The 22,708-nt window shown below is 37.0% G+C and overlaps 2 protein-coding genes across 2 annotated transcripts in view; one reads left to right on the plus strand and one right to left on the minus strand.

Annotated features, from left to right (window-relative positions):
* The first annotated feature begins 1,213 nt into the window (after positions 1-1,213).
* Positions 1,214-8,090, plus strand: emx1 (empty spiracles homeobox 1). Its single transcript, XM_017433416.2, has 3 exons — positions 1,214-1,839; positions 3,494-3,678; positions 7,151-8,090. Exons 1-3 carry the CDS (start codon positions 1,491-1,493, stop codon positions 7,316-7,318), a joined length of 702 nt encoding a protein of 233 aa, XP_017288905.1. The 5' UTR covers positions 1,214-1,490; the 3' UTR covers positions 7,319-8,090.
* A 1,506-nt stretch (positions 8,091-9,596) lies between these two features.
* Positions 9,597-22,708, minus strand: part of sfxn5a (sideroflexin 5a) — a 30,757-nt gene continuing 17,645 nt past the window's right edge. The window contains exons 13-14 of the mRNA XM_017433439.3: positions 18,684-18,801; positions 9,597-12,922 (exon numbers count right to left, since the gene is read on the minus strand). Of these exons, the coding sequence (XP_017288928.1) occupies positions 12,845-12,922; positions 18,684-18,801 (196 nt within the window). The 3' untranslated portion in view covers positions 9,597-12,844. The remainder of the gene's footprint in view (positions 12,923-18,683; positions 18,802-22,708) is intronic.

Genomic DNA, 22,708 nt, shown 5'->3' on the forward strand with positions numbered 1-22,708 from the left:
CTTTAGTAAATCAAGATATTCATAGTATTTAAAAAGGGTGGAGGGTCAGTTTATAATTTAGAGAAAAAAGTCCAATTTAACCTGGAAAAGCTTAAGTCACTTATAATTAAGACACTTTATTGTCTGGTTTAAGCTTTGAAATTAAACATACAAATTATACACCAAAAACGTGCAACTTGATCAGGAAGCTGATTTTTAGTACCAATACATCACACAATATAGAAAATTTGCAAAGAACTCTGAGAAAAAAAATGGAGGTCAATGGGAGTTTGGTGAAACAGATGAGAAAACGCATGTCTCTTTGTAGCTTAGTAGGCAGATATACTTCAGAGTAAAAACGGACTTGAATGTTGTATTCAAAGTTTAAATAGGTCACAGAAAGTTGGACTTTACATTTCTGAACTACTGCATTCATATCTTTATAGTTTTTACACAGTTTAAGGTTAATGGTTTTTACAGATATTCCACAGACTGTTAAACTGACAACTGCTGTTATACTCTGACATTTGAGCTGAGCTAAAGTTTCCTGTTACTCTCACAACCCGTTTCGGTTATTATACAAATAAACATCCAAACATGGACATTTTTGTCTTCTTTCAGACAGTGTAGGACATGGTTTTCTTTCTTGTTCCCTCCGAATACAAACACCCAAGATCCCACAGTTTCAGTTTAGCTCAAAATATTCTCTCCAAATCCGGAAGTGAGGGTTTCTTCCAACTTGTCATATCTCCCACATTAAACACTGCAGAAATCCTTTTTTAAAAAAATCACACATGTGATTATGAGTCTTTTGTTGCTTATGGTTCAAAAATGTTAAAGATCAAACTTAAAGTTTTCACACAGCAACTTTTTGTCTGAGACTTGCTTTTCAGTTTCTGTCTGCCTCTCATTAACTTTGCAGTGGTTACCACTGTAACCACAATTAACAACTAGCAGCAGTTTGTTTATTTTTTATTTATTTTTAGTCACCCTTCAAAATTTATTAAGAATTTTTCGAGTTTCTTCTAAAAACTGGCACTACAGAGTTGTCAGCCTGCGGACTGTTTTCTCCTTCAGGAAAAACAAAAACCGAGATCTTGAGTGAAAACGGGACTTGCAATGACCAATGAATTGGCTCCACACGTTTTCTTTGCGTGTCTGTGTATCTGTGTAACTTAACCTCCCCGGCCTCCATGTGTTCTCCGAAGCAGCAGTTGGCAGTCCAATCAGTCCTCTGGTTCAATCAGCTCCTCCCTACGCTGCGTAAAGCCACTTGGAAGATCCGGGGGGCCGCTTTGCTCCTTGCACACTTGTGCCAAGAGCCCCTCTGGGAGCGCACACAGACTCCACAGCGCTGTTGAGTTTTGTAGCAGCATCTTCAGCCCCCTCCCCTCCCCTCCCACCGGCCAACACCCCACTCTTCATGATGCGCCTCTGAGCGCTTTTGGATTCCAAGAGGAAGTAGAGAAAGACTCTTCAGCATTCCGCGCCTTTTTATTTTCCACCCAGAGATGATGTTTTCCTCCGCGGGGAAGCGCTGCTTCACCATCGAGTCTCTGGTCGCTAAAGAGAGCCCCCTGACAGCCGAGGAGCCCCTCCGCCCGACGGCGTTGACTTACTCCAACCCGAGCGCCGACGCCTTAATGAACAGCTACCAGGCTCCCCCGGCCCGGTCCCTCTATCCGAGCCCGGAGCTGGTGTTTCCGGAGGCGGTGAGTCACCCGTCCCTCACCGTGACCCCACACCAGCTCGGAGGGTCCCACCTCCAACACCCGCACTTCTTCGGCACGCAGCACCGGGACCCGCTCAACTTCTACCCTTGGGTCCTGCGGAACCGATTCTTTGGACATAGATTCCAAGGTAGAGCTGGAGGATGAGCAGCCTATACGATTATTATTCTATGAATTAGGATCAAATTAAATCAAAGGTCGCTCTGAGTATAAAATAGTTAATAAGTCGCAAAAAAAAAAAAAAAGTTCACACAGGAGACTTTAGCAGCAGCAGAAAAATCTTTGTTTTGAAGAAGAATTTATAAAGGAGCTAAAACATTCTTGTGCGTAAATGTTTACATAATAATAATAATAATAATAATAATAATAATAATAATAATAATAATAATAATAATAATAATAATAATAATAATAATAGCCCAGTAATTAATGAACACACGATAAGGTCAGGTAGACATGCGAATTATTATTATTTTTTTTGTCTTTTGAGCGTTTTGCCTAGTAAATGGGCTTTTCCAATAAAAAGATAAATAAAAAAAATCGGCGCATGTTTTAAAAAACAACTGTCAATATATCTTCACGACATTTACACATGTTACAAAGCTGAATAATTAAAGTGATTCCTTGTTAACGAGAGAAAAATGTAAAAAATCTTATAAAATTCTGTGAAAAATAAAAACAAAGAAATTAGTTTACAGCTTTCCGAAATAAACCCCAGCTAAACAGAAAACTAATGTGCTGTCCTATTTGTGCTGTTTTTAGCAAAAATGAAACACCGAAAATGATTTTTCAGCTTCACACCTCATAACTTTAAGGGGAAAATAAATTAAACATTTTAATTACTTCTGTTAAAAAGTAAACTTTTAATTCATTTCCTGCGTAATTATTAGATTCTGAACGTCGAAACTATTTTAGCGTTTATATTTCTACACGATATTTGATTTTATAAACAATTTGATAAAAAGTACTTTATCATTTAAATATATATTTGAACAACATTTCTATTTATTTTATTGATATAACAGAACAGAAAATATTTTTTTGTCCCCATAGGGTGTTTTGGTTTGGACTGCACAGCACCTGATCCATAACATTTAACAGCGCACACTAACACGGCAAATTCGACATAAAAACTATTAGTAAAAGTAAAAAGCAAAATAAAAAATAAAATAAATGCTTCAAGGAAAAAAATTAAGAGCAAAATGCTGCCTAAAAATGATCTAAATCAATAAATAAAGACGACATATGTGACCGTAACCTCCTCCTACTTTCCATAGATTAAAGTGTAGGCTACAGGTATTTAGGGGCCACTTTCTGTAGTATTCAGTAATATTTAACAGGGAAAAAAACTAGCAAATCAGCGAGAATAAGTAAAAGAGAATCTGCCTGCTAAGAGCCCCAGAGCAGGGGTGGAGGGAAAGAAGAATTGATTCTGAACGAAGTGACAAGCTCCCTTTTTTCTTTGATTGTTTGGTTTGTTAGCAGCAGCAGAATTATCTCTGACATGTCACATTGCCCTGTTAATAATAATAATAATAATAATAATAATAATAATAATAATAATAATAATAATAATAATAATAATAATAATAATGATAATAATAATTCGGTTCGGAAAACTGATTTTGGTCAGGCATTAAATCAAAGGTTTTGCCGCGGTTTTCCACCTGTGCGGTCACGTTCTGCCGGGCTTGTGGGCCATTTAGATCAAAATGAGTCATTTTATGTTATCATTAATGAACAATTATAGTCCGTTACAGTTTGTTATTTGACTTCCCTGCTAGGGAACGACGTGTCCCAGGACAGCCTGCTCCTCCACGGCCCTTTTGCTCGGAAACCCAAACGCATCCGGACGGCCTTCTCCCCCTCGCAGCTCCTCCGCCTGGAGAGAGCCTTCGAGAAGAACCACTATGTCGTCGGAGCCGAAAGAAAGCAGCTGGCCAACAGTTTGAGTTTATCTGAAACGCAGGTGAGTCCCATTTTTTGTTTGTTTGTTATTTAAAGCCGGTTTTACTTGTTTTAATATTTCATAGTGAACGAATCAAAACTGGTCCGCCGAAATGACGCACACAAAACAGAGACTGACATGCCATCATCATTATTAATAAGTTAGAACGCATTTAAACATACAAGTATTGTTATTTAAACTGTTTTTATACAAATAAGATTAGCTCAGTATTAAATAGAACAGTTAATCAACTATATAAAAATATTTTGTTTAGTTCTGCATGAATAACATTTAACAAACTCCCACAGTGTTTAAGTTATGTTTGGTCCATAAAAAAGGAAAATGAATATTATTTTTTTGCTAAGATCTAATGTGTCCCCAGCATCAAAATGTCACTTGGCATTGACATTAAAACAAGGAGATATTTCCTGAGGCCATCATGTAAATAAATGAAGTTTAAGTGCTCCTTTCACTCTGGAGGCAGCTTGCAATTAAGCTATGTAAACAAACTGTAAAGACAGTGATTTGAGGATCAACTCATATGGCGTTTGACATTTACTTTTGTCACCCAATTAGATTGTACCACACAGGGCTAAGGGTACATACTGATACTTACAGGGGTACTTACAAGGGTACATACTTAATACTGAGCTAATCTTAGCTCAGTACATCTCTGGATCAGGAGTCTGAAGCCGCTTGTGGCAATTCAGACCCTCTCAAGTGGCTTTTACCAAAAAGGCATGAACCTGAGTTTTTGTTTTTCTTCGTTCGGCTACTCCCTTCTGTCGGGGGTCACCACAGCAAACACACTCCCACCAAAGATTTGGCAAGTGTTTTATGCCGGATGCCCTTTATGACACAACCTGGGCTCACACCTGCAGCCTCAGGAATACAAGATCGCAGCCTCAACATGAACCTGAGTAATGTTTAAATTTACATTGATGACAGAAATGTTTTTTTAACAGTTCTTCCATCCTGATTTTTGTACTTTATATGTAGAACCTCTGCAGCAGGATGTCAGGTCAGTCAGGTGGGGTTTGTGTGAACTCCTTTTTTTTAACAGGAATTAGTATACACATTAATTCCACTGTGTGCACAGCTTCGCATAATTTCTGCTCCGGAATGAGCTCATTATGGTTCAAGTTTTCACTAGAACATATTTAAAATGCATTGATCAGTTTGACTGTTGAGCTAATAGATTGTTAACTGTTTCCTTCTTTGTTTATGCAACTTTCTGACACACAGTATCATCTCTCTCTAAATCCACTTGAAAAATAAAAAGATTAAAAATACTTGTGGCAAATTTCTGTAAAAGTAAAAAGTAGTTTTGCACATAATAAAATTCAGAAGGTTTTAAGGCATCAAAAAGATGTATTAATATTATACATCAAGTTATTCTTATATATAAAAAAGAAAAATTAAAGCCTGGCTGTAAAAAACCCAGAGGTAATAAAACAATTCAGTTAAAGATTGTTTTCTGTTAGTTGAAGACGCTTAAGTCTTCAAATAACAAACAAACTCTATTTTTTATGTTCACTATTTTTGAAATACTAGGATGCAACTTGATACTTTTTTTTCTGACAGGGATACTTATTTTACTCATCTTCCATAAATGAGTAAAATAAGTATTTCTGTACAAACAACAAGAAATTGACACAATGAAACATGTAGTTGTGTATGATTTTTATGTATAGAACTAAACGTCTTTGTGCCCAACACCTAAAAAAACCCCTAAATGGCACAATACAACATATACTAGTATTTTTATAGTTTATAAAAAATACTGGAACTTTATAAATTGTTTTATCTTAATTTTAAGGGTAAAAAAGGGTATTTCTACCAATTTTATTTAGAAGGGGAGAAATGAATCTTCAAGTTGTAGACCCCTGGTATAGATTGACCAGATTACCCCCTTTATGACAGAGGCATCATCATTATTTAAAGTTACTTTCAGCAGATAAACTAGTGGTTAAACAAGTAAAATGCCTCGTGTTTAATCACACATCTACAAATCAGCCAATAGGTAAAACAAATATTTACTATGTACAATCAACTAGTAAAAAATAAAACATAAGAGAATCAAAAGCAGAAGCATGTGTATGGAATTGTTTATTAAAAATGCATCTAGGTTAGTCAGTCAAGCTCTTATTCCAGAGTTTAATAAGCCAAAGTAATAATGGCTGTAAAGCACTTTAACACTGTGGACATTTCAACAAATTAAACTTTTCAGTTGAAAAAAAAAATGTAGATTTTGTATTCAGCTAAAACTGGTAGTAAAAAAGTAACCACATACAGTTTATACAGATAGCATAAACTGTATGTGGTTATATACAGACAACACCTGTAGCTGATTATTTTCTTTACTCAAAAATGTTCTTTGAATACAATAAATGTTTTGTTTTGTATTCAAGATGTCAGACCAAAATCCACAAATAATCAATATAAAAAAAGTAAGAAAAAGCAAATCCACACAAGTCTGTGAGTGTCAGCTTGGTGCTTATGGTATATTCTGATTATAAAAGTAAATTTAGATCCATGCATGTTATTTTTTCTTTCTAACTATATAAAAATATTTTGTTTAGTTCTGCATGAATAACATTTAACAAACTCCCACAGTGTTTAAGTTATGTTTGGTCCATAAAAAAGGAAAATGAATATTATTTTTTTGCTAAGATCTAATGTGTCCCCAGCATCAAAATGTCACTTGGCATTGACATTAAAACAAGGAGATATTTCCTGAGGCCATCATGTAAATAAATGAAGTTTAAGTGCTCCTTTCACTCTGGAGGCAGCTTGCAATTAAGCTATGTAAACAAACTGTAAAGACAGTGATTTGAGGATCAACTCATATGGCGTTTGACATTTACTTTTGTCACCCAATTAGATTGTACCACACAGGGCTAAGGGTACATACTGATACTTACAGGGGTACTTACAAGGGTACATACTTAATACTGAGCTAATCTTAGCTCAGTACATCTCTGGATCAGGAGTCTGAAGCCGCTTGTGGCAATTCAGACCCTCTCAAGTGGCTTTTACCAAAAAGGCATGAACCTGAGTTTTTGTTTTTCTTCGTTCGGCTACTCCCTTCTGTCGGGGGTCACCACAGCAAACACACTCCCACCAAAGATTTGGCAAGTGTTTTATGCCGGATGCCCTTTATGACACAACCTGGGCTCACACCTGCAGCCTCAGGAATACAAGATCGCAGCCTCAACATGAACCTGAGTAATGTTTAAATTTACATTGATGACAGAAATGTTTTTTTAACAGTTCTTCCATCCTGATTTTTGTACTTTATATGTAGAACCTCTGCAGCAGGATGTCAGGTCAGTCAGGTGGGGTTTGTGTGAACTCCTTTTTTTTAACAGGAATTAGTATACACATTAATTCCACTGTGTGCACAGCTTCGCATAATTTCTGCTTTGTGCTTATGAGATATTCTGAATATAAAAGCAAATTTAAATCCATGCATGTTGTTTTCTCTTGGCAGGTGAAGGTGTGGTTCCAGAACAGGAGGACCAAGTATAAGCGACAGAAGCTGGAGGAGGAGGGCCCCGAGAGCCAGCAAAAGAAGAAGGGAAACCACCACATCAACAGATGGCGCATCGCCACAAAGCAGGCCAGCTCCGAGGACATAGATGTGACTTCAGAGGACTAAAACCCAGGGTCCCTTTCTGAAGCACCAGAGGACCAAAACTATTTATTACGTTACGTTTATTAAGTGTAATTAGACACATTAGAGGAAGACTGAAGGTGATCACTACGCCTGTCTTCATTGAGGTGCTGACTGTGATACAGGAGAGAAACATCTGAATGTTTGTGGATGAGGGGGGAAGTCCTGGTGTCATTTCATGATCTTTGGTTTGTGTGACAGCCAGAGATGAAGGGAAAAGTCAATGTCTATTAAGGTGCTCTATTATTGTACATATAGGTTAGTAATGAAGGCTGTTATTGAAAAAAACAAAACAAAAACTACATATTTTATCAAAGCTGTTTTTTTCCCCACCACATGTTCCCCCACCCACTCACTCTTCCACGTGCACACCACATGGGTTCAAATTTTTCCTTAAAAGAAGAGAATGTGTGTGAATATGCTGGTGACTAGACAGAACAAGGAAATCTCCTGAAGATACTCATCGCACTCTGCATGACTTTATATCTAACATTGTGACTTGAGAGCTGCTTGAGGGCTTCATTTCAGCTCCTGATGAAGAAGTGACTCAGAACCAGCTGTGTGTAAATCTGGGACAGAAGCAATTTTTATCTGGCATGCTGGATTCAGCAGTGCAGGTGGTGGATGATGTCTCTGTTGCTGATTTTACTAAGCCCTGCGTGTAGATGAAAATGTATATAAGAACGCAATTTTTGAGCAGAGAATGTAATTACAAAGAAATGGCTTAGAAATAAAAACAAAACAAATAATTTCCTCAGATTGGGAATGGTGTGTTTTTGTTGTAATTCAGGTGCAGGATTTCATTCCTGCTGGTCATGACAGCCTCGCTCATTAGGTCCTGCACTCCAGCTGAAGGTGCAGGTGCAGATGAGTGTGAAACATGCTGCTCCAGTGTTTGATTGGAATGAAAACCTGCAAATGCTTGGTGGTGAGCTGGATGCAAGTTCAGATGTAAGCATCGGAAGTCTGTTTTATAGTATAGGACCATAATGACATTTTATACCAAACAAGGCAACTATTGGAAAAAAACTGAAACTCCTGAAGAAGTTTTAAAGGGTGCCAATGCAGTGTTTGCCCAAAATTCCAATAAACTTTGTAATAATCTAAATCTTAAATCTTAGACTCATCTACAACTTCCTGGAAACATTATAGATTTTCCGATGTTAATTGTGAGAACAATACACTTTTTTACATTGTGATTGCAATAGCTGTTTAAACAAATTGTTGAACAGCCTTGTGTAAACAGAAATAAGAAAACATACATACATTGTGATGTATGAACTGTAGAAGAAGCATATAAAGATAAAAAGAAATGATAAAGCAGCTTCCATTGGCTCATTATGGTCACCATAGTAACCACATGCCTGTGTCTGTCACTCCCTGACTGCCAAATTATTAAAAGGCGGACAGAAACAGTAAGACTCAGACACCGTGCAGAAGACTGATGGTCACATGCGAATCTGATAACCGTATCAGAGTTTGGGATTAAGAAGAATTCATTTGCATAAAAAAAGAAAATTTTAGATATAAGTTAGTATGTGACATTATCAACCGTCAGTTGAACATTCATATTTTGTCAAAATGATAAAATTAGAATTCTGATTGTGTAAAAACCATAAAAGGCTAGGTCAAATTTTCTGTGACCCTTTTAAACTGAACGATGTTGCCTTCTGTAAAGTAAGTCTTAGCGAAAGACAGTTGGGCTTTCTCTTGTATTTAAAAAAAATCTCATTGATCTTCATTATTTTCTTTCTCACAGTTTTATTTGGGAATGTTGTCTATGCTTTTCAAATTCCTACCAAAAGTCTCAGAATACTATTCCTGATCAGGCTGCACATTTTAGTGTATAATTTGCGATTTATTTTAAAACTTTGTGAAAAGATACAGGACAAATTTTTTTATTAGAATAGTAATATGGGTGCTTATTTAACACCTATGCATTAGAAAAACTTAAAAATGTAGCATGACAGCCAAATCTATTTAAAATCCTAATTAAAAGGATTAGAATCACTTTGTACAACTGACGTGTCAGGAATGTTCCAGGACAGCGGTGCAGATGTGTGGCTTCAAAAAAGATTCTACACAGAGGTGCAACGTCCATTAAAGAAGTGGCAAACCGTTGCTATCGCGCAGTAGTTTTTTCACCAGTAATCACCTGCCAAAAGAGGTGGAAGGAACCTATGCCCAGCGACCCGAGGCTTCATGAAGGTCCTCTTTAGTAAGTTTAGAGGCACAGAGACAGAAGAGGGAAAAAGCAAAGATGTAGGAGTAAAATTCACTGCAGCAGTTTCAAGGTTCTTTTTTTTTTTTTTTACCAAGGTGCGCAATGCATCAGACATCTGGAGGTGCACAGGGGTCATATGGTTTGTTTTGAGTTCCCATGATATTCTATACTCACTGCAGGTGCAAATATGCGCTAAAAGGACATCACAATTATCTAAATAAACACCATTCAAAATGTTCTGTGGCTCACTTTGATGAATAACAGCTCAACAACAAAGTTGGCTGAGGCCATTCACATCCTGGTACATCCTGGTAAAATGTTCGCATAATTAACACCAATCGCACCTCTCTGTTGTCTGTTAGGACAAGAATTAGGTGGAAAATCACTCTTGTCTCACTAAACACAGCATCTGAGTCAGCAGGCAGGAGACTAGTGGGAATCCTCAGTGAGAAACAAAAATCCCTCCAGAGGAGCAGAGTGCTAAAAAGTGGGGGGAAGGTGGACTCACTGAATCATAACAACCAGTTCACTCAGTGTTATCTAATTACTTGGTTTAGCTGAGGCAACTTAGGTCTTTTACATCAGAGATGGTTTGTTAATGCTGGTTTTAAAAAAACATTGAGTGACATTGATCACACAACACAGTTATGTAGCTGTAAAAACTAAATCCCAAATCACAAGATTTTCACTGTTCCAATTACATGGTGACAACAACAAAAGAAAAAAAAATGCAGAGCACTAGAGATATGAGGGTGCAAACATAAGATTAAAAGTGTGACACATTATTCAAAAGTCAAAACAGAAATCAGATGGATTTCTTTGAGGTTTTGTAAATTTAACATTGGATGTGTTTTTGTTTCGCATCTCAGCCGTGTGACATAACTGTCCCCATGAAGCATCCTTCACTGGTCCTGCAAGTAGGCTGTTGTCAAACAACACTTCACTGCAATCTACATGGTTACCTCGGCAACCGCACAAACACGTAATTCACACAGATTACAACAAAAGGCAAAGCGTTTATATAAACAAAAAAACAACACAAGGATCCACATCTATAAACTAGTTGAACAAATATCTAAAATTTATGAGGTAAATTTATATCATGTGGCCAACAGTGGCCCTTAATAATTGATTGTAACAATTATTTTTCCCAGGATGTAATGATTATTCAACAAACAACTTTGAATTTATTGTGGATTTCTCTAATAGTGTTATATACATACAGGCTCAAATATATACAACCACTCCTACTAATGTTTGGTAAATGTCCCTTTAGCAATTGCACGTCCACCATACACTTTTTGTAGCCATCAACAAGCTTCTGGAATAATTCTGGCTGATATTTGACCACTTTTCTTGACAGAATAATTAAAGTTTATTAAAATTGGTTGGCTTCTTGGAACAAACATGGCTTTTAAGCATAATCCACGAGTTTTGGCTTTTGAGCAGGTCATTCCAAGAGCCTGACATTAGTCTGTGTAATTCAGAAACTGGTCTTGAAGTATGTTTGGGATCCCTGTCCTGTTGGAACACCCAACACTGTCCAAGTTTCAAGCATCATGCTGTTGATTTGAGGTGAAGTTGAATAATTTGGAGGTAGTTCTCCTCCATTATTCCATCCATTTTTAGCAGTACACCAGTACCACTGCATGATGCTACCACCACCATGCTTAACAGTTAGCACAGTGTTCTTAGCTTTGGAAGTCTCACTTTGACTCCTGAAAACATACCTCTTGTCACTGTGGTCAAATAACTCAATCTTTGTCTCATCTTGACCATTAAACTTTTCTCCAGAAGATGTTTGGCTTGTCCATGTGGGCAGCTGCAAATATCAGTCGAACTTGATGGTGTGGCTTTTTAAATAGGGGCTTCTTTCTTGGCTGGCACCATCTCAGTCCATGGTAGGGACACTGAAGTTTCAGTAGTTTTCGTTTCAAAGCAAGTTTGAGCCTAGGTGGTTCTTGGGTTGTTCCTGACAATCATAACAAATTCCCTCTCCTGAGATCTTTACTAAATCCTCAGACTTTCCCATTGTTCTGAGTATTGCTCATTGAGTACTGTCAAACAAATCATTTTTATGCTGGCAAAGAGGAACTACCATCTTATGGATTATGGATTATGATCACAAATGATAAGTTATTAAGTCTTGTCAAGTAAAAAGACGTTCTAGAGCTTTCAGCATTGCTTATTATAAGATTTTTGTTAACATCTGAATATATTTGAGCCTTTAAGAATAATTTTCACACTGTTTGGAATAGTTATAATTGTAATACTAATAAATAGTAGTAATAGTTGTGTTTTTATAAATCATCAAAGTTGTATGTTGTATAATCTTTCCATTCTGTAAAAAATAGAATAAATCAATGAAAGCCCCAAATCAATATGACATTTATATCCATGATTTTGGACTGAAACTGTAGTGTGAATAGAGAAAAAGGAAAAGCTTAAAAAGGTATGGTGTTCTTATCTTTAAAGTTAAAAAAGAACAATAATTCTTTGAAAACAACATGAGTAAGTGGTGAAAGTATCAGAGACCTATGAGAGGTGTAAAACACTTTGAGGCACTTCCACCTTTACTGTAGTTCAAACATTGACGTGACAAAGACAAAATAAGTTTCAAAACATCCGCATGAAAAAAACTATGTATTATTTTTTTTATTATTTTTTCCACTAGCATTATTACAATTAAGAGAACAACAGCAATCTGACAAAAATATGTCCCACTTTTTTAATTATGGCAAATTGATAAATAGATCTGCACACCAATTCTGTTTATGAGTTTGCCATATGTTCTTTTTTTGATCCAACACCCCCACTCCAGTGAATGCTAGATGTGCATGCTTTCCTGTTTTGTTTTGTTTTTTGCCCCTTGTTTAATTAACCACTTCTCATCAAAGTTGTTATGAAAAGGGAAGGTATGAGGAAAGAGTCAAGGAATCCTTAGTAAGCTGTCTAATGTATGACCAAGCCATCATCTTTTCTTGATAAACGGGTTGCACAGAAGGCTTCACGGAAGCTTTAAGATTGAATGTTTGGCATCAGTTATTTGGTAAGTGTCCATGCTGTTATGTTGTTGATACTTTGAGCCATTGTGATGTATATTTTGCTGTCACTGTTACGGCTATTTAATGACTATTATCTCTGTATGAACATAAGACTGTCAGGATCAGCTGCTGTTCTCTGAACGTATGCTACCTCCTCCACAATCCATCTCTGGCAGCTTCAGATGGCTTGACCCACGGTGAGCAGCGGGTTCTTCCTCCCATGGCAGCCAGGAGAGAGATCGCTCATAGTCCTTTATTGTATGTCACATTCTTACAATCTGTTGCCATTGCAATCTCTGTCTCTAGTTGGTTCACACTGATCTGTGGGAGTCAAAGCAAAACAAAAAGGTCAGTAGCTCAAGTAGAAATATTTGGCACAAGTATTCAGACAGTAAGTTTACATTGTGTATAAGTATTATACACATGCATTAATATTTCTTAAACATATCTTGTGAAACTATTTTCTATGTGACTAAATAAATCTTAAAAGCTTTAAATGTTCTTAATTTAATGCTAATGTGCAAAAAGAGCCAAATTGGCAGATTAAAGTCTAATTTGAGGTTTACATCTCCTAATATTTGAACCAGAGACAGATGGCTGTTGGAGTTGGAGGCACAATAATCAGACATCTTGCTAGGTGTGAAATGGGGAAGTGGGACGAATTGAGTAGGCGGGGGGTCCCGGGGAGCAAGGCATTCATGTTGCTTATTGGGGAGATCTTTTTCTTTTTCATCTGCTATCCCTGTGAAAGTGCAAAAAGGACTTGTGAGAGAAAAACAGGCTCCTCTGTGGAACGAGAGGCAGCTTTTCACAGGACTGTTGGCGACACATATGTCTGGAGTTTTTTTTTGCCATATGGCTGTCTAAGCTATTTCCAGTGGTAATTAAATCCTAAACATTTTAAAGCCAGAACTGGTTGGCTTGTGTCAGCAAGTCACTTGGCAGAAAGAAGACAAAAACAGCAAAATGGAGTGAAAAACAAAATCTTGCTATTGCCATTTAATAAGCAGAATGACACATACTGAGGCAATAAGGCTAAAGTTAGATCCCAGCCTGCTAGCCTGGATGGCATCAGTGGCAGTGAATAAAGGCTGTGAGCAGATCATAACAGCGCAGGTTCTGTCTCAAAGGGCTACGCCTCATTAGGGAATCACTAAAGAGGCCAGGAGATTTTGGTTGGAAACATCCGTCACTGAACCCAAGTTATGGCAAACCTGAACTAACTCAATACAGTCAAGAATTTTAAAAATGAAAAGAAAGCAAAAGCAAAATCAAATTCAGATTCACTCTCAGTCATGGCACTGAAAATACTTTCCTGGTTAAATCATTGCATTTTATCCAAACTTTTATTTTTTTCTACAGAGTACCACATTGGCTTTAACCTTCCTGAAGCCCTTGTGACTGAAGATATATAGAAGCCCTTGTAACTTCAGGTCCATTTGATCCATTTGGCTAGATAACACAAAACCATTTGATACGACTTATGCAGGTGCAATCTATTCCCTGCTTGTTCACCTGCTTGCATATACTCTTCAGTGTCTGAATGCTCTTTCAAAGAAAAGAAGTATTAGTAGTTGGTCATCATGTACTGTATCTACATCTCTGATAGTTTGATTAATGCTAAACCAATTATTAGTTATAATTATTTTGCGTCTTTGACCCTCAGTCTTTCTAATTCAAAATCGAAATCAGAAAAAACACTTTCACTTGTTATATATTGTCCACCAGGCTCTTATTCTCAGATTTTTTTGCCTGACTTATTTTTGAATACTGATGAAGTCATCATAGTAGTGGGGGATTTTATTACTTATGTAGGTACTGAAAGTGATAGCTTAAACATAGCATTTAATAATTTAATAGAGTCAACTGATTTTACCCAAAATGTCCACAAACCTACTCATTCTCTTCATTATACTCTTGATCTGGTTCTGACATATGGCATAGAGAGTAAGCACTTAATAATACATCCTCACAATCCTGTTCTGTTTGACTATTTTTTAATAACCTTTGAGTTCACATTGATTGACTAGAAAGCCACTGAGAGTAAATTTCATCATAGTAGATGATTATCAGAGAATGCTGTAATCAAATTTAAAGAATCTCTTCCATTATTTTTCTCCTCTGTCTTGCAGAGTAATGCAAAGAGAACAGCAGCTTAGATGACCTTGTTGATAGTATTACAACTTCAATGCAAACATCACTTGATAAAGTTGCTCCTCTGAAAAAGAAACTGATCAGTCAGAGGAAGCTGACTCCTTGGTTTAACTCAGAATTACATGGTTTAAAACAGACAACTAGAAAGTTGGAAAGAGAATGGCCCTCCACTAACATGGAAGAATTTTATTTAACCTGGAGAGATAGCCTGCTAACATACAAGAAAGCCCTTTGTCAGGCTAGAACTGTATATTTTTCATCTTTAATAGAAGAGAAAACAAACAACCCAGGTTTCTGATTAGTGCTGTAGCTAGACTAATGAAAAGTCCTATTTCTGTTGAGCCATGTATCCCTATGACTCTAAGTAGCGATGACTTCATGAGATTCTTTATAAATAAAATGATTTCAGTTAGAGAAAAAAATGCCATTATCCTCTCTATTGCCTCTGATTCCCTGTCAGACGAGGCAGCTTTAGAAGTGTCACTAAAACCTAATTTGTGTTTGGACTGTTTTTGTCCTGTTGAGCTTTTCAAATTGTCAAAAATAATAGCTTCATCCAAACCATCGACATGTCTGCTAGCTACCATCCCACCAGACTGTTCAAAGAGGTATTTCCCCTAATTAATATCCCCATTTTGGATCTTCTTAATTTGTCTCTAATGACTGGTTATGTACCAGAGAGCTTCAAGGTTGCTGTAATTAAATCTTTACTTAAGAAACACGACCTTGATTTAGGACATATATTCTAGCCATATATCTAATCTCCCATTTATCTCAAAAATTCTTGAGAAAATAGTTGCAAATCAATTGTGTGAACTTTTTAACAGAAATATTCTGTTTGAGGAGTTTCAGTTAGGGTTTAGATCTCATCATAGTGTCAGGATTTGGGGGGTTTGTGTTTTAGTTTATTGTTTTTGTTTTTAGTTGTGGTTTCCAATCACCTCCTCTGTTTAAAAACCCGGTCATCTCCTCCACACTCCGCTGGTTCATTGTTCTTGGTTCCCTGCTGTTCTTGTCTCGCTCCATGTTTTTCGCTCCACGCCTAGTTCTTTATGTTTGTACTTAGTTTCACTTTTTGCTGCCCCGTCAGCCTTTTTTTTTTTTTGTTTTAATAAATTAGTTTCCTTTAACATGAGTCTGCACTCTGAGTTTGTCTCTGTTTCCCCACACCTTGTCACATAGCACAGAAACAGCACTGGTGAAAGTTACTAATGATATCCTCATGGCCTCAGACAGTGGACTTGTGTCCATACTTGTCCTGTTAGATCTCAGAGCTGCATTTGATACAATTGATTACAATATTCTATCACAGAGACTTGAACATGATACTGGGATTACAAAAACAGCTCTAAAATGGTTTCAATCATATTTATTTGATTGAATCCAGTTTGTAAATGTTAATAATTAATCCTCTTCATACACCAAAGTTTGTCATAGAGGCAGAGCTTTCAGTTTTCATGCTATCTCTTGTAGAACCAACTTCCAGTTTTTGTCTGTGAGACTGACACCCTGTCTACTTTTAAGACTAGGCTTAAGACTTTCCTTTTTCCCTTTTGATATAGCTTATAGTTAAGGTTGGCTTGTGTTTCCTGAGCTCTTAGTTATGCTACTATAGGCGTCGAGTTCTCGAGGACAAACTGACCTCATTTTCTTCAGTAGAAGCAGTTGGCTACTCGTCCTGAAAAGACTCACTTCACTATCACCAAAACTACCTAATGGTATAAATAAAGTTGATTGATTGGTTGGTTCTGCTGGAGGTTTCTTCCTGTTAAAAGGGAGTTTTTCCTTTCCACTTTTGCCAATGTGCTTGCTCAGGATGGGAGACTGCGACAAAGTGAAGATTCAACGCAATCTGCTGGCTTCCTTAGATAACTTTTACTAATTGTTTTTTATAATGTATGTGAATGTTTTTGTACAGTGCCCTGAGATGACTTTTGTTGTGACTTGGCACTATATAGATAAACTGAACTGAATTGAATAGAATTTTTATAATTATTATGAGCAGCAGAAATAAACAACAAATGCATCAGTGTATCAATCAAGTAGGTTTTAAAGTAAGAGTCTAAAACCATTGGACCACTCCCTCAGTCTCAGCCGTTGTGTCCTTGGGCGAGACACTTCACCGGCCTTGCCTACTGGTGGTGGTCAGAGGGCTCGGTGGCGCCGGTGTGATGGCAGCCTCACTTCTGTCAGCCCGCCCCAGGGCAGCTGTGGCTACAATGTAGCTTACCACCATCAGTGTGTGAATGTGAGAATGAATGGGTGAATGATTGTAGTGTAAAGCGCTTTGGGGTCCTTGGACCTGATAAAGCTCTATACAAGCTCTATACAAGTGCAAGCCATTTACTATACAATCAAAAAACAATTGGACAATCAGTGGGACAAAGTATTTGTTTTTGAGGTGTAAAAGGTGAAGCCACACACAGTAACCACAACCACAGCCAAAGAAATGTGATTTGTGTTGTAATGACAGTGAATCATCTACATCAATAAAGAAGGATGAAGCTACTCGATTAGTTACCCTTGTCAAAAATTGAAGCCAAAAATGGTTTTTTTTGGGCACTGCCATGTTGTATCTTAGGAGCAAGTCTGTGCAATCTGTGGGGCTGTGCTCTCGACACGAGAGTCCCAACTAGACACCCTCCCAACTTGCTAACAGGGTGACACTGTCAATCACAGTGTAACATGCAGAGGTGAAAAGTACCGGATTACATTTACTTGCACTACTGTAATTGAGTATGAATTGTGTGTACAGTACTTTGTAATCATTTAAATTGTTACTTTTACTTCAGCATGTTTTATTCCAAGTGTTGTCCTTAGTTACATTTCATATCCCTTTGATTACTTAGTAAAAGATGTGAATGTCAACATGTGAATTAAAATCAGGTGGAGAAAAAAAGCGCACCATAACATGTTCAATGACTGGGTCTGTTCCTTACCAATCAGCCAGTGTATGATAAGGCTAGAAGTGATGATGAGTTGCAAAGGAAGAGTTTTCCTGTTAAATAAATCCAATAGAAATTGTGTACAAACTCCACCCACTCAGCACACTGCTTCGTCCATCAGCCTGGAGCAAAACTCGGCAGACATGCCATTGTGCGCACATCACCTGGTAACTGGTGGGCAGCTGAACCTGTACTACAACTTCTGTTTAAGTCAAACTAAAGATAATAACATAAATTCCTGGAACTCCTGGCCATTTATTATTTATTATTTACATGGAGGGGCAGGACCTAAAAATTGTACTACAGCCAGCCACGAGAGGGTGCATGTCCTATGTGGCTTCAACTTCTGGTCCTGTCTCTAGTTATAGGATATGTTGATGCAACACTGTCTGGATAAGTCTATCTTTCCATACTGAAAGTGTGGGGATGCCTGTTGGGTGTATTTGACATGATTCAAACACTAGCTGGTCTGTTACAGATACAAACCTCAACATATTTCACTGGGAATTTATGTGATAGACCAACACAAAATAGTGCATAATTGTGAAGTGGAAGAAAAATGAATCTTGGTTTAAAAAAATTAAAAAAAATCTAAAATGTGTGGTGTATATTTGTATGCAGCCCCCTTTACTCTGACGCCACTAACTAGAATGCTGTACAACCAGTTCCCTTCAAAAGTCACCTAATTAATAAATAGTTTACCTGTGTGTAAATGAATCTCAATATAAATACAGCTGTTCTTGAAGGTTTGTTACAGAACATTAGTGATCAAACAGCATCACAAAGACCAAGGACCACAGTAGACAGGTCCAGGATAAAGTTGTTTAACTTAAAGCAGGGTTAGGTCATAAAACAATATCCCAAGCTTTGAATATTTAATACAGATAGAGGGGTTGAAAAATAGCCTTGGCTATTCTTTTATATGATTGTGGTAAGACAAAAGAAACATACTCCTTAGCAGAGAGGAACATATTTGTGATTACCTGAGACATCTGCGGAAAAAGACTGATGGCAAGTGGCAGAGCCAAGCCAAAGGAGGCAAGACACACCAGACTGTGGACAGGCAGGACAAGTCGCCGATGTCTCTGCAGTAGAGGGAGCCTGGTAGGAAACAGCAGGCCAAGATACAAGTGAATGAGCAGCTGATACTGTGGTGGCACTGGCTGGAAAATTTAGCTTACACAGTAGGAACATTTTAGAACAAATAAACATTCTTAAAAAATATATTTTCAACATGAAATTAAAATCAACCAGATTAAACTCTTCAAAAAGCAATTTACAAAAATCAACATTCAGAGGATATTAGAATTTATGAACCTCCACATGGTTTTTCTCTCTGCGAGTTCCTTTTTCCTTTAAATATACACAAGAGTTTATAAGACTTCTGTGCAACAGAAATGATACAGATCCGTATGTTACGCCTACACTTCTTAATGCACCGTAAACATTACTTTTGAAATTAAATAACCAACACATAAAGTCCAAGTAAAACGTGCTTTTAAAATATTTAACTAAACTTTCATAAGAAACCCCTCAAATTATTTAATTTTTCACCAGTTGAATCAACTACAATGGCTTCTTAGACCAGGTTAAACTATTCAACTTCATGCAGGTTCTGTTCACCTGTAAATCCTTTAATTTTGTTTGTTTTATTACTACTTCAGCATTTTTCACAATCCTCATATTCAAACACTTCACAAATGTGTAATAACAGTTTACAAATGTATTGCCAGCTGTAAAAATTTAAATAAAGATGTAGGATGTATCATAAACATATCTCCAGAAATATACTCTCTGGCTTGTTCCTCAAGATAATCTCCTTTGTGTGGGACAGCGAGCTCAGCAGGAGTTTAAGAAAGAGATGTTCATCCCTCCTCCACCCTCAACGCTCCCCTCCCTTCATAACGAGGAGAGCTACTGTCTAATGAGAGAGCTCATTAACACATATGGCTGCCGTGGTTTAATTAGGCGACGCACACAAGTGCAGATCCCCATCTTGGATCAGCGTATTTTATTTAGAGAAGAGTTGCAATGTATTTTGAGAAGCAAGTGGTACAGTAATGTCGATCTGGTTACATGTGAATGTTTAAAAACCTTTTAACAGAAAGTGAAAAAATGGGAGGCATCAAAACACATAACATGTGGAAGCAACTGTGCTTAATCACTTTTTTTTTACCTGCAAATAGGCACATTCTGTTTAAGGTCTTGTTAAAGTTTATCTGTCAAAAAATTGCTGTGACCCAAATCTATGATGACTAAACTGTTTTTAGGAATATCTTTCTTGATTTCTGTCATTTCAAATGAAGATGTAAAAACCAGCACTACAAACTATAAGTGCTTGCATTACAGAGGTGTGTTTTTTTTGACAAATACACTATAAAATGTCCAGATTTGCATGAAAAATATTGAGAGGCTTAAAGATTAAAATGTAGCTAAATATGAAGCATTTTATTTTATTTTATATTTAGGTCTTGTGAAATTTGTCATACTATGTAGGAATAAGAACACTGATGAGTACCTGCAACTTTCACTGCATGTTACTTCTCTTACATTAGTGTAGTTCCTTCACACTGCACCAGTTCACAACTAAAGTTATCTCAGAGCACTATAAAAGAAGTGACAAGTCCAATTTACATTCAATTAAAGGCCTAGCATTCCTTGAAGGAATTTTATGTCAGATCATCTTATGCTGAGAAATGACAGATAGGTAGCTGTTTTGGTCAAACGATGTAAATGATGTGAAGAGCGAACTAATGCAATATTGAGAGATGCTGCATGATCTGTTTGCACTAGAAATATGTGTTGAGGATGACTCTCAGCTACTACCACAGCAAACTTTAGCTCAGTATTTGTAAACTTTGACTAACATATCTATTTTTGTCTAGGCCAAGGCTAATAAACTGTAGCAGCCATCTTGAATCTGGTGTTTTTTTAAAAGTTGTAAAAATTCATTCAATGATGACTTTATAAAAAATGTATTCAAATGTGGCCAGTGGTTCAAGATATATTTTGCCAACACATCAGACCTATAAACACACGTGACAGATTTTACATATTATGTGTTTTTGAGGTCCAACTAATCCTAAATAGCAAAGCGAACTTGAAAACACAAACCAAATCTTGGGACTTAGGTGGTTAAAACATACACTGTTATCCCAATATTAATAAATAGGTGGTGTAATCTTATACAAATAAAATCCACAACCATATCAAGTAACTGAAAGGTAAATTGAATGTAATAAAAAGTTGAACAGAGACATAAATCGTATTACTTTCTTACAACACCAGCTTGGTCTCTAATCAGATTTATCCACATACCTGAATATCTGGCTAAAAGAGAGCTTTTTCCTGCAGGCAGATGTAGCTGGTCACATTTAAGGGTGTGTATGAGGTCAGAAGCTGCTGTCACTACAATGAATGTGTTCTCAGCAGTGTAATCCATCATTGTGGGGCCTCCCAGGGACCCGTCTCTGTCCCCTTGTTTTCGCTTCATTGAGAGCCAGTGAAGGTAAGCTGACATAAAGAAGAGCAAAGCACCACTCACATGCAAGCACACAAACAGAGACACATACACACTCCTCTCTTTCTTCCTCTATCTTTCTGTTTAGTCATTCAGCTGCCTGGAATCCCAAACACACCTGGGCAGCTAGCCATGTGATCTGAGCCTGTGTTGTCCGGGATTTCCAGATATGGCTGCATCCCTTAGCACACCACAGGTACAGTCAGACTATCGATCACAACATGGCCATTTACACACATCGCATCATGAGGACATGATCACAGTCCAGTCGTACAACACTGAATCTGACTGATGAGGATTCATCTGATGTTGTTAGATTTCTATGCAACAGAAAAACTGTTCCATGGTGCATCTGAAATCTTTTAACTGAAATATTGGACAGCTTTATGATTCATTTATTTAATTGTTGAGAATCTATATTTGTGATTTGATTATTTGATCATTGTTTGTGTGTGTCTCTTAACAAAATATTTCATGGATTAGCAGATGGATTTAATAAAACCTCAGAAAGTTGGATTGTTGTTGGATGTATATCTAAAACCTTTGAATTCAACCTGATTCAAGATGGCTGCCACAGCTCATCAACCATATAAAACACAAAATGGCTGTCAGGATTTGGGTTTTGTTTGGTTTGTTCTTTGAGTTTCTTTGGGGTTTATTGTTTCTTTTATTTTGTTATTTAGTTGTCTTTATGTTTTGTTCAGTTTTTGTGCTCAGTCAGCACTTATTTACCTGCCACGCCCATCTCCACCTGTGCCCAGTTCCCCTAATTACCTCTGCTTTTAAAACCTGTTTATTTCCTCCATGTTCTTGCTGGTTCATTGTTGTGTTTCCCTTGTTGTCTTGTGCTCGTCACGTTTGCCTTAGACTAGAGTTTTGGTTTATGTTTTGTTCCTTTAATCTTCCCCGTCTTGTTTAAAACTTTGGAATGCAAGGTGGTGGGTGATAAGCATTCTTTAAAAAAATGCTAATTTTATTCATTAATAACTTCTGACAAAAGGAAAATAAATTATTTTTTGGGTTTGTTCCCACTCAAGAATTATTCTGTTTTTAGAAAGCAACCTTATTTTATTTTTATCATCATAATCAATAAAAGGCTTGGTCTCCTTTTCCCACAAAATTAAAAATACATCCAAGAAGAAAGATGATTTAAAAAAAAAAAAGTAAATAACAGAGCATGTCTCTGTACTGACACTAGATAAAATGGTTCTTTTTGTTAAGGGAAAATTTTTATTTGGAAGCTAATTTGACTCTTTATGATATCCTCTGCTTTAGTTTATAGCCCAAAATCTTCCTGTTTCTCTTCATTGTGTGAATGCTTTTAAGCATTCACATCATTGTTTTCCTGTTTCTCTTTCTTATTATTCTTTCCCTATTCCGTACGTTTTTTGGCACCTATCTCCTTCCGCAATTTTTCAGCTACTTCAACCGTTCATATATCAAAACGTTCAGCTCATTCGTGCCATGTGGGCTATGACTTTTGGTATT

The sequence above is a fragment of the Kryptolebias marmoratus genome, linkage group LG10, assembly GCF_001649575.2.
Source record: "Kryptolebias marmoratus isolate JLee-2015 linkage group LG10, ASM164957v2, whole genome shotgun sequence".
Taxonomy (NCBI): domain Eukaryota; kingdom Metazoa; phylum Chordata; class Actinopteri; order Cyprinodontiformes; family Rivulidae; genus Kryptolebias; species Kryptolebias marmoratus.

Excerpts from the sequence above, each read along its gene's own strand:
- emx1 (XM_017433416.2), top strand. The coding sequence starts at position 1,491 with ATGATGTTTTCCTCCGCGGGGAAGCGCTGCTTCACCATCGAGTCTCTG. Across the intron at positions 1,840-3,493 it reads CTTTGGACATAGATTCCAAG|GGAACGACGTGTCCCAGGAC; the intron begins GTAGAGCTGGAG and ends CTTCCCTGCTAG. Across the intron at positions 3,679-7,150 it reads TGAGTTTATCTGAAACGCAG|GTGAAGGTGTGGTTCCAGAA; the intron begins GTGAGTCCCATT and ends TTCTCTTGGCAG.